The sequence below is a fragment of the Mytilus californianus genome, unplaced genomic scaffold (assembly GCF_021869535.1).
Source record: "Mytilus californianus isolate M0D057914Y unplaced genomic scaffold, xbMytCali1.0.p SCAF_12, whole genome shotgun sequence".
In the NCBI taxonomy this organism is placed as follows: Eukaryota; Metazoa; Mollusca; class Bivalvia; order Mytilida; family Mytilidae; genus Mytilus; species Mytilus californianus.
The window spans coordinates 45,205,565-45,218,576 of record NW_026262604.1 but is presented as its reverse complement, the minus strand read 5'-3'; the positions used below and the strand labels follow the sequence as shown (position 1 = coordinate 45,218,576).

At 32.7% G+C, this 13,012-nt stretch overlaps 1 protein-coding gene across 1 annotated transcript; it reads left to right on the top strand.

Annotated features, from left to right (window-relative positions):
• Positions 1-275: 275 nt before the first annotated feature.
• On the top strand, positions 276-8,238 carry LOC127721881 (scavenger receptor cysteine-rich type 1 protein M130-like). Its single transcript, XM_052228701.1, has 6 exons — positions 276-2,461; positions 2,848-2,980; positions 3,463-3,647; positions 4,540-4,678; positions 5,556-5,731; positions 8,084-8,238. Exons 1-6 carry the CDS (start codon positions 2,338-2,340, stop codon positions 8,170-8,172), a joined length of 846 nt encoding a protein of 281 aa, XP_052084661.1. The 5' UTR covers positions 276-2,337; the 3' UTR covers positions 8,173-8,238.
• The last annotated feature ends 4,774 nt before the right edge of the window (positions 8,239-13,012 follow it).

Below are 13,012 nucleotides of genomic sequence, written 5' to 3'. Positions count from 1 at the left end.
AGCAGTGTTGGTGATACATGGCTGTGTACATTCTATATATATACAACTCGTCTAAACATCAGCCCAACAATGTTAAATCTGTAAATTTGCTTCTCAGTAGCATGAGTTCGAATCCCGGCGAGGGAAGAACAAAAAATTTGCGAAAGCAAATTTACAGATCTAACATTGTTGGGCTGATGTTAAGACGAGCTGTATATATATATATATATATATATATATATATATATATACAAGTCTAAATTGAAAACAACGTTCAAACCTGTGATTGCGTTGGATAAAAACCGCATTTTTTATACGTGTGCATGCAAAAACAAATTTCTTGGTACAGGGGTCTAAATACAACACAAACAACATTTTCCAAAAGACCAAACAAGTTAAAAAGTATATTTAAACAAAACGCATTTGACTAACAAATCGAACAACTGATGTTCTTAAACCCTGGTAACTGCCATTGGCGATTGCAAAATAAACGGATCACAAGATGTAACTAAATGGATCTTAACTATTAATTTAATACCAAACAGAAAACAATGAACTTGCGGAAAATATGGTATACCGCAAATATGAGGTGCTAAAATTTGTACACCATATTCGGATTTTGACAATTAATGTCTCTTCAGTAATGTAAGGAATCGAAACGGTATTTGGGAGGCCATATAATTTACCTCAATTTAGGATAGACTCTTGAATTTTGAAGAGTCCAAATAGGATGAACGGATCATATAAACCCGAAGGCAAATATAATACAAGCCCAAACGAAAAAAAAATAAACAAGTCTAAATTGAAAACAACGTCCAAACCTATGATTGCGTTGGATAAAAACCGCATTTTTTATACGTGTGCATGCAAAAACAAATTTCTTGGTACAGGGGTCTAAATACAGCGCAGACAACATTTTCCAAAAGACCAAAAAAGTGAAAAAGTATATTTAAACAAAACGCATTTGACTAACAGGTCGAACAACGGATGTTCTTGAACCCTGCTGACTGCCATAGGCGATTGTCAAATAAACGGATCACAAGATGTAACAAAATGGATCTTAACTATCAATTTAATACCAAACAGAAAACAATAAACTTTCGGAAAAGATGGTATACCGCAAACATGAGGTGCAAAAATTTGTACACCATATCCGGACTTCGACAATTAATGTCTCGTCAGTGATGTTAGGAATCGAAACGGTATTTGGAAGGCCATATAATTTACCTCAATTTAGGATAGACTCTTAAATTTTGAAGAGTCGAAATAGGATGAACGGATCATATAAACCCGAAGGCATATATAATACATACCCAAACGAAAAAATAGAAACAAGTCTAAATTGAAAACAACGTACAAACCTATGATTACGTTGGATAAAAACAGCAATTGTTTATACGTGTGCATGCAAAAACTAATTTCTTGGTAAAGGGGTCTAAATACAGCACAAACTACATTTTCCAAAAAACCAAAAAAGTGAAAAAGTAGATTTAAACAAAACGCATTTGACTAACAGGTCGAACAACGGATGTTCTTAAACCCTGCTGAAGGCCATTGGCGATTGCCAAATAAACGGACCACAAGATGTATCTTAACTTTTTATTCAATACCAAACAGAAAACAATAAACTTGCGGAAAGGATGGTATACTGCAAAAATGAGGTGCAAAAATGTGTACACCATATCCGGATTTCGACAATTAATGCCTCTTTAGTTACGTTAGGGATCGAAACGGTATTTGGAAGGACATATAATTTACCTCAATACGTCAATGAAACAAAAACCTTAAGTCACAATCATTAAGACAAACCAACAAATATCTGGATTTAACAAATTATACCTTTACATATGGAATCAAAATTAATTATTGAAAATTCTTCTCTGATTGCTCTTTTCTATTCTGTCGTTTGTTCACATTCTGCTTAATATTAACCTAACATAAGTCTTTAAATATCCTTAAGTTTTTTTTCAAATCTAAAAGGTCTGGGTGTGTCTTTACTAAAACATTAAAAATATAACGTAGAGGCAATCTGCATGAAGTGTAGACGAACGTTAGACCATATACAGCCCTAAGAAATATGAATGACAGAAATATAATAGCATACACAACAGGAAATTGAAGCTTGAGCAACACGTAATTTGTGATCTTCAGGAAAGGTTATCTCAGAACCAAATGATAACATGTTTGTGTTTTACAATGACGCATATTTGTAGTGTGTATTTATTTCAGACACAAAACATCATTTGACAATTTGCACATGACAAAAATTCAATATCTTTCCATATACAATCTAATGTTGACAGATGTTTATCAGATGTACAGATTTATACACAAGGGGGATATACTACAAAAATATGGATGGACAAAGTGAGTTGTAATGGTTTAGAAACTTCGTTAAAGACATGTTCACATAATGGATGGGGAAGTCATAACTGTAGAACAGGTGAAAATGTAGGCATTCGATGCTTTGGTGGCTGCGAAGGTAGAGTACAATAGTCATTCTAATAAACGTTGTACGCAAAAAATCCTTTCAATTAGACATATGGCCTGTTTCAACAAGAAGTACGCGTTCATTGTAAAAATGAGCAATGATTATTAATAAATATTAATACAAATACTTTCAAATCAAAGTTACAGTATAGTCATATTTTTATTAACGAGTTCATACGAAGAAGGTAATCAGTTAAGGATGATTATCTGAATCTAGTCATTGGGCCAACCTCAGAGAATAAATCGTCACTAATCGTAATGAGGAAACAAATTTAGGTTTTTTGAAAGGGTTCCTTCTAAGTAATCTAGATAAAACAAGTAGTTTGACATGTAAACACATTGAACAAAAGGTTTTCAAAATCCTATATTACATTTCAGGAGATTTGATGTTAGTTGGAGGAAGTGATAGCGATCTGCTAAATATTTTTCATAGTGGTTCATGGGGAACAATTTGTAACGACGCCTTTGGATCTGAAGACGCATTAGTAGTCTGCAAGCAACTGAAGATGCGGTAAGACTAATTCAATAAGGGGCTTTAGCTATTTACCAACGTTTTAAACCCATTAGTTCTTTTTGAATAAACATATAGAGAGAAAATTTCTGACAAAATAGCTTGAACTCGAGTAAATAGAGTGACCACGGATCAGCGAAACCTGTTTTTGTTTTTTGTTTGCATCACCAATTATGCCCGTCCCACAGTGAAAATGTCATGATTAGGAATACTACAAAATGTTTACAGTCGAATAACAGAGATTCATAACTAAAGCTCGTTCTGTTGACTTTGAGGCACAAGCATCATAAATGACTTTTTCTGGTTTCAGTGAATGAATCATTTAAAAGAATCAGAACAATGAAAAACAAGCATACCATGATGATCACAACTCATTTCGATCGTTTCGAGACATAAAAAGTAATCCATAATATTGCATTTCTTGGTTTTATTATTGTATCTTCGAAACTTATATCAAATATTACTATTTTTGCAATGCAAAGGACCACAGATGTGCAATATTACACTGCTGGAACTGGAACTGGGAACATATGGCTTGATGATGTTGCTTGCAATGGACAGGAAAACAGACTTGATTACTGCAGTCATAGAGGATGGAATGTGCATAATTGTAGACATAGCAAAGACGTGGGTGTAAGATGTTATGGGGGCTACGGCAGTGTAGAAGGTAGAGCATACTTTCAAAATAATTGTTAAGATAATGCTTGTCACCGAATTTGTATTTACACGAGCAGCACGACAAGGGCTGTATATTGATCAGAATATGGTTATCCTTCTAGATCATATGCAATAACATAAGGTGTGTGGTTGGGGTATCGTGTTGCTCAGGTTCAACCCACCATGTTTTCTTAAAATATCCTGTACCAAATCAGCATTATGGCAGTTGTTATCTGATAATCCGTTTCTATGTATGCTGGCGTTTTTTCTTGTTGTAGTTCAGTGTTTCTGTTGTTCCGTTGTTTTCCTCTTATGGTTGATGTGTTTCTCTCGGTTTTAGTTTGTTACCCGGATGTGTTTTTGCTTAATCGAAATATGACTAATGAACAGCGGTATACTACTGTTCCCTTTCGTTAGTTTTTCTATATTGTGTTTTGTAGACAGTTGATTTTCTTTATGTAGTCTTCCGTTTTTTGCCATGGTGCTGTCATTTTTTAGTCAACTTATGAGTGAGAATATCCCTTTGGCATCTTCCGTTTCTCTACACTAGGTATTTCGTAACACTTTATCTGACCACTGAGAAATGTTAGGAGCCTTTAGTATAGTTCAGTGGTTGTCGTTGCCTCATATATGTAATATTTGTTTTTCGTAAACTGTTTTGTTATAAATAAGGCCATAAGTTTTCTCGTTTGAATTGTATCACACTTTTATGTCGGGGCCTCTTAAAGTCGACTATCTGTATTGGTTTTTGTGTTTGTTGAAGTCTTACGGTTGCCGATAGTTGCTTACATCCACTTCATTTGAACTGTGCTGTATAATTGTCTTATTTGCAATCATATCAAGTCTCCTGTCTTTTATATCGTATAGAGAATAAGTAATTCTTCGGTTTTTTGTTCCAACAGGAGATCTACGATTAGTAAATGGAAATAATCATGAAGAAGGACGCCTCGAGATTTATTACAACTCTAAATGGGGAACTGTATGTGATGATTATTTCGATTCTTCAGATGCAGTTGTGGCTTGTCGACAACTAGGTTACAGGTAAACAACCAAATATTCTCCGTCCCGATAGAGGGAGATATATTGTTTACGTCTGTTCATCTTTTTGTCCGTGTTTCCATGAGTCCATCCGTTCACTGTATAACGTAATTATTGCGTTTATCTGAGAAACTACAAACCAAGGATTCCTAAAATTGATATCAAACTGTGTGAATAATTTTCAGATCAACATTTTTTCAAATTCCTGTTTACCAAAAACTTATTTAATCTTTCACCCGATGGCCAAGTATAGAATTTGTGGGCATTCGTCTCCAAAACTATACATCAAGGCTTTCTAAAATTTGGAATAATCACATTCATTACGAATCAACCAAATATATATAGAGGGGGTATCATTAGTGATAGTATCAACTTGTTTAATCAAGCTATATTATTCCCTATCTAACATATCTATACCACCAATGTGTTCGACACAAACGTTAGTGTGTGCGTACAAAAGATATATTACTCTGTAATGTAAACTTATATGATGTCATCATATGAAGACACTTTATATCACCATATTAATATATTATGGCCCATTGTCAAGTTAGGTATCCAACTTATCAAAAATACATTTGCACAATAACATTATACAAAACACAACATACAAAACTAAAGACTGTGCATCCCCATCACTTTACTTATTCAGTTTGTTATTGATTATAACTTATCAGTCTTGACTAAATGCAACTCAGTGAAGCAGAACATGTGTGCACACTCAATACATTATAATATTAATGCTTACACTGTGTATACTTGCTATTATGGAAATAATGAACAACACCGAAACCACAAAAACCAGGGGTGATCTCAAAAGTTTCATTTTTATTCAAGTTATTATTTTTAACAAATATACGAATTAATTATTTCAAAATAGGACATCCAATCCAACAGTTTACACATCAGGTGGTGGAACAGACCCAGTATGGTTAGATGATATGGCATGCAATGGTACTGAAAGGAGAATTGCTAATTGTAGAAATCCAGGGTTGGGAACCGAAAACTGCGGCCATAGTGAAGATGTTGGCGTAAGATGTAGAGGAGAATATGGTGGTAAATAAATATATACCATTATGGAATAATAGCATCTGCATCAGTTTTTACATCTTCTAAAATCAGCCAGGAACGTTCAGAAGAACTGTCCAAGAACAGTCCCTAGAACAATATAATATGCACCTTTAAAAAAATTCTGTTATATGTGTAATACCACCATGGATTTTTCCCTATTAGTCTTTGTTAAATTTGCACTTTTCAAAAAATTGTGCAGAATTTATCTTTATTTCAAATAAAGAAATACTTGGCATGAATACAGTTTTATCCTATCCAGTACTATAGACAAAATTCATTTCATTGCATATAAGAAAATAACCATCACTGGAAGTTAACGAATCACATTCTCACCTTTTTTTCTTGTGTACAAACTTTAGTAACCAAGTAACCTCAAATTTCCAAAATATTCTATAGAAACACCAAATAAAAAAGATAAGGGTGCTTTGAAACACCTAAGATAAATGTTTACTGCAATGAAATGAAGGGTTAATTTCCTACAACTGTCAAATTCAAGGGAGAATTTGTTTTCGACCCTTTTTCGTATGCAACCGGATGTGACGTACTATGATTTGGTGGTATTACACCTATAAGCTGTTGTATCGCAGTTTTGGACATTTGCTCGCTGGTGGAGAGTTGTTTCATTAGCAAAAATCCCACCACATCTGTTTATTTTAATATCTGTTGGTTATTCCCACGTTAAGTTTGTAACAGTTCTAACCTAAAGCTGATTCTTACATATCTGCTATTTAACTGGTTCTGGGAGCTCCACCCCAGAACAGATCTTGTCAGTTCTATTCCTCGCTCTGTGTATTTATTTATCTATTTGTTTATTTTTTCCCCTGCTCATTTTTGATTTTTTTATCTTTATTATTCACATTATTTAAAAATAACTACATTTCGATATCGTTTTCACTTTTATTTTTATTCAGTATAGCTCTTTTTTAAATTGATATCATTTTGTAGAAGCTTTGTTAACTGTTATTGGTGTTTACCAAAACGTTCATATTGATGCTTATTTACATATCCATCATCGCATCAGATTGTATAATGACATAGTGTTTAATAAGTTTAACTCGATTTAAAAGCGCACTACCTTATGATAGTGCATAGTTACTTTGTAATCCAAGTATAATGCTATGAATAAACACCAATAGTACTTCTTGAAATACATCATTGCATTTCCAAAAAGACAAGTTATTCTATTGTTTATATACGAACATATTAGAAATGGATTTCCTCACTGACTTCATTGCAAATGGGATCTTAGTCTGAATCCTACACAACTCAGGAATTTATGATCCAGACAATTTTGGTATAGACAAGTATCTATTTAAGATTTGGTATAGATCATGCCAGTACTGACTATTGAGCTGATGATACCTTCGGGGACGAACAGTTCATCAGCAGTGAAATAAATATTGTGCCGCTGAAGCACTCTTCTGTATTTACCATCATCAGGAACGTCTAATCCCAAACACTATAATACCAGGGATGTATAGATAGTACATCGAACGGCTTTCAACATTGAGCCAAACCTATTACTAAAAGTCAACTATAACAGTTTAAAAGACCCTTACACAGCAAACAGTAAAACAATTCAAACAAGAAATCAAAGACCAAAAACAACATGAACAATAAACGAAACGCAAATATTGACAGAAACAATCAATGAAAGCCATTGAATCAAAGACTCCCAATCTCGATCAGACACCTAAAAATATGGCGGGGATTAACATGTTTGTGAACGCTCAACCTTCCCCTTACATCTAATTAGCGTCTATCATATCTTTTTATGATAAATTTACTTGGTTTTTTTGAGCAATTGCTTCTGTACAGATCCCTATACATAGGGTAGTTTATGAGAAAAACTTGAATTGAACATACCTCATTTTTATGTATTCATCCCACTCTTAGTACAGTTCTTAACTTTACCAATCATGAAAATGCGAGGTTCTATGCATACTAGCAATATTATTTCCTTTGCTTACTTCCGTCTCGAAGTACCAACCAAAGCAATGCCATTGCTCAGCGAATAGTTTGAAAAGTCCTATCGTCATTCTTTTAATGAAATGAAACGACTTCCCATAGAAACGAAAGAAACCGGCTTTGGTTACTTCAAATATTATTAACTAAATTTTGATTTAAAACAATAACTCTTTTATAGTGTATTTCTGTAAGGATTTTTTTTTTACTAAATATGTCAGTTTTTTTTTTTTCGCAAGATACAAACAGTACATATATGCATTTGACATCATCATTGGTGTATATACGGAAATATTTGAGAAAGTCACTTAGTTCATTGTCATCAGAAAACAAGATTGATGTTATAACTGTATGAATAATAAAACGTAACAGTAAATGGTAATTGGGGCTATTGGGCTTCATGGTCATCTTGCAATTCCACTTGTGGATCTGGTACAAGAAAAAAAAACAAGACGATGTGACACTCCTTTCCCATCATTTGGTGGATCATTCTGTACTGGGAACTCAACGGAATCGCAAACATGTGCTGGTAGTTCTTGTCCAGGTATATTCTAGAATAAACTAGATTGTAAATACTGAAATATTCAAATCATATTTATTTGTTTATTGAGGAAGTGGAAGATATGGTACAGAAGTCGTTAAAAGAAATATCTTTTATATTCTTTTTGTGCATTTTTTTATTGTGAATGCCTACATGTTAAATTCTATTGATTATATGCTGCTTAACACCCGATAGTTAGACGATAACATGTCTTTTGGAATATAAACTGTCTTTTAAAATAGTGACATAAGAATCTAACTTTAAAATGCTATTTGACACAGTTATAGTTCACAGTAAGGATTTTCACCTTATCTTGGTTTTATTTTCTTTGTCTCCGGTTTTTTTGTTTTTCTCTGTTTTAACCAGGTTCATTTAACTTGAAAGCAGTGTAAAACAACTTCAGGGTAAAGACTGCACACTCTAGAAGTACCAGTTGACAGTAAACAGTTTTGAGTAAAAATATAAATGTTATAAAAAAGGATAGGACATTGGGATGAATAACATGATCCAGATAACATGCTGATAGAGACTTCAAATAAAATCACTTACGTACGGAGCTCAGCGTACTTTCATTATGCCAACGGTTATCGCATACCTATCAATTTTGTTAACATGTTTAAACAAAGCAATCATAATTTTTCAAAATTGAACCCTGGAATTTTCGTCCATATTAAATAATTTTTAAATGATGAGAAATTATAGAAATCATGTATGTGCATTCATCAAGTGGTTTTATTGATTCACGCCTTAAATGTTGAAGACATAATATCACTTATCAAACCGTATCCTTTACCTATCATACGACCGATTTGGGTGATCTTTCATGGTTTTGATTCGGACAATTATTGTTGAATATACTTCACAGACGAACGCTCCATTTTGCTATTTTTTACACGCTTATTTTTCGTTATCCAATGTTCTTCCTTTCTTTCTTCATCTACATAGTATCTATTTACAAATTAGGGTTTTTTTGTGGGGAAACAATTTTTCAAAAGGATATTTTTCTTACAAGATAAGAAAATGTCGAAGTCAGAAAATTTCTAATAAAAGATGATAAAAACTATCGCTTCTATTCATAAAGTTTTTTTTTTTTTTATTTATTATAAAATTTGAATACAAAAAAAAATCCCTGCATAATTATGTTGTATTATAGTAGGTGTGCTCAGTTCAGGTTTGGTCTGTGTTGTTTCGTTCAACGGGAATGACAGTTTGAAATGGTATACGAGTCCAAATACAAAAGACATTTTCAGTCAAAATATTTGATATCCGTTGAAGTACATTAACTTATACTATTTTATTCATTTCATTGACAAAGAATATTTAAGGGGTCACTGAATTTCAACTTACCAAGAAAAAGTATTCTGACTCCGGACCGAGCAATCTTTTATCCTAAATATCGCATTTTAGCAAAAATGAAGTCAATCTTTGGTCTGAACCGGCCAATGATCGAAGCCAATATGCTAGCAACCTACTACAAGGCCACATCAGGCAGCTAGGAATATTGACGATACATATACATATGTATATTCAAAACATTTGAATGAAGAATATGTGGCTATAGGACACCGTGCCCCCTCACATTATCACATTTCGACGATCAGTTAACCACTTTATACGGCTCTAATTTTTCAAACTTTTTTTTTAGTTAGTAGTTTTAAGGAGTCACCCTTTGAGAACTAAATATATGGGTCAATTGAAATGACCAAGATATTATCGGTGCATTTAATAAGTGGTAACTGAATTAATTATTTCCTTAAAATGTTGTTATAAATAAAATCATACAAAATATAATAACAAAATATGTAAATATTTAAATATCAAATTGGGTTAATTTTTAAATAACATTTATTTCAACCAAGTATGTGTATTCAACGAGCAAAAGAGTCATGCAGTCTATGCTTCCCTTCGTCATTGCATTAGCCGTTAAACGTTCAAATAGGTTGGTTATGTTATGTAATGTAATTTGATTTTCTCATTCTTAATAAAGCAGTTTATTTCATATACATTTTAATATAATTTGTTTATTGTCACCAGGGTTGGCACCTTCAAACTAGTTTCATTCTGTATGTGCCTGTCCCAAGTCAGGAGCCCTGTAATTCAGTTGTTGTTGTTTTTTTCTGTATATCATATTTGTTTTTTGTTCCTTATTTTGTTCATAAATCAGGCTATTAGTTTCCTCGTTTAAACAATTTTATATTTGTCATTTCGGGTTTTTTTCTAGCTGATTAGGCGGTATTGGTTTTGCGCATTGTTGAAGGGCGTACGGTGACCTATAGTTGTTAACTTCTAAGTCATTTGGTCCATAGTGGAGAATTGTCTCATTGGCAATTATACCACATCTTTTTATTGTATATTTATTGGTCTGTTTTATTGTTCATATTCTCAAAATTATGTTCATATTGCAATTTACGATTTTACATTATTTTGCTGATAGTTAACGGAAACTGGGGATCATGGGCAGACTGGACAATATGTAGTTCTAGCTGTAAATCTGGTTTTCAAACGAGATACCGACTCTGTAATAATCCATTACCATCGTTAAATGGTGCATACTGTAATGGGAGGTCTTTTGAAGTACTTAACTGCAGTATTGCAATGTGTACAGGTATGTTTGTATCCTATGTGTGTGATTTCTTGTAAGATAATTTTGACGAGCACTAATTTTTCACTAATATTTACTGGCAATATAATTAGGTACACATGGATTTATAATTAAGTAGATAAATCTAGCATATACAAGAGACTATGCAACCCTTTTGTTACCTAATTTCGCGTGTAATGCATGTGTTCTCTTCAAGATACTTACTGATATAGATTGAAACAACACTAGTCTATAATCCTTTAAAATATAGCTTTTAAAATATAGCCTAACGGGCTTATTACATTTGCGCGAATTTGGGGATTAACGGACATGTCATTTGCGCTAATTTAGGGATTAACGGACATTACATTTGCGCGAGATAAACAAAAAGATTACATATGCGTGACGTTTACCTGAATATTTACCATGTTAGTAAATCCAACTCACTGTTAAGTCGTATTAATTATTTTACTGAGCCAATATCCATTCAATTTGTAGGTGTTATTTGGACGATTAGGTCGTTTATGATGGAACCAGAAAAATATCGCTTACAAATAAAGGGAGGAATACGTTGAAAATCAAGAGATATTTCGTGGATGTACACAGCAAAATCGTATAAGGCGAAACTAAGAACCAACTAACATTCGATCACCGTTATGTCTAGAACTACTTATCATAACCACGAAGCTTTGCATTACATTTGTAAATGTCATATGTAATTAAATTACTATTTTAATTACGCGCAAATGTAGTGATATTTCTCCCGAAAATGTAACATTTTTTTCGCGCAAATTTAATTCAAACCGCGCATATGAAAAGCAGCGAGCATAACATACCAAGCATTTTAAAACTGTTCATATGATTTACATGCAAAGTTAAATAATACAAAATAATAAAACGTAAATATCAATTTTGGTTAAAGGATGGGACAATGTTTGTAAAGAAAAACAACAACTATGATGAAAGCAAACAGTTCCCCGAAACAGACATCATCGAAAAATTGATTTACCAAATTTGTACGACAAAGCTATTTCCAACGTTCATTTGTTATTCCTACGGTACCATATGTGCTCCTCGTTTTGACGGCTTTCGTTTTCCTTATTATTCGTTTCAGACAGACCCCATAAAAAGGTTTTTTAAGAAAAATGATAATAATATTAGTTACACAGTGTGCAATTATCCTAATACAGGAATTTATTGACCCGATAAATTCCGTATTAGGACAACTGCACACTGTGTAAAGAATTTATCCTGATTTTGTTATCACACCACTTATTTATTGGGGTTTTTTTATGATAAATTTCGTATTAGGACAATTGAAAACTGTGTATCGAATTTATCCTGATGTTTTTATGACACTACTTATTTTTTTTTTTTTCATGATACATTCCGTATTTGGACAGTTGTACACTGTCAATGACTGTTTAACGAATTTATCCTGATTTGTTTATGACATTACTTATTTCTTATTTCAAAAAATATATCCAACGTATCTCACTTTTGGTTTTGTTTCATATTGGGAGGCAATATAACTTTATGATGAAGAACAGCAATAAAAAAGTTACATTATGCCATTTTGTGTCATTCATATATATATATATATATATATATATATATTTACCCTGTACACTTGTCAATAGTGTATAACTTTCGATGTGGTTTTTTTTTCTGTTTTGTCTACTTAATACTGTTGTTTGATAGAAATATACAACCAATAACATAATGCATTTAACATTAACATTTAGACCAATTGTATATGTATCACATATTCTTATATGTAAAAGATAATTATTGAATCATTAAAATGTTAAATATCACAAACTCTCGGAACAGTATTATAAAACAATATATTCAATTATGAATGTGTATTTTCCATAATGAAATTTAAGTGCCATTTATTGATGGCTAAGTTTTGAATAATGGTAAATTTGCAGTCATTAAATACTGCTGAATTTGACTGTATACACGCACGCGTTTCGGACTGAAAACTTGTTTTGAACACATCGGTTTTCCTTATATTCCTCGAAAATATCAACAAGATCAAATCCATCAAGATACTTCAAGATGTCAATTCGTCCTCTATCCCTCTGAATATTTTCATTTGCAATTTGTACTGTCGGTTGAGACTGAAGTACATTGCACTGCTTTCGATGCTAGGCAATGCCAGCTGATTACACGG

What these genes read in the sequence shown, in the direction of transcription:
- LOC127721881 (XM_052228701.1), top strand. Translation starts at nt 2,338, where the DNA reads ATGGACAAAGTGAGTTGTAATGGTTTAGAAACTTCGTTAAAGACATGT. An exon ending in ATGCTTTGGTGGCTGCGAAG is followed by an intron (nt 2,462 to 2,847) that starts GTAGAGTACAAT and finishes ATTACATTTCAG; the next exon opens with GAGATTTGATGTTAGTTGGA. An exon ending in GGGCTACGGCAGTGTAGAAG is followed by an intron (nt 3,648 to 4,539) that starts GTAGAGCATACT and finishes TTGTTCCAACAG; the next exon opens with GAGATCTACGATTAGTAAAT.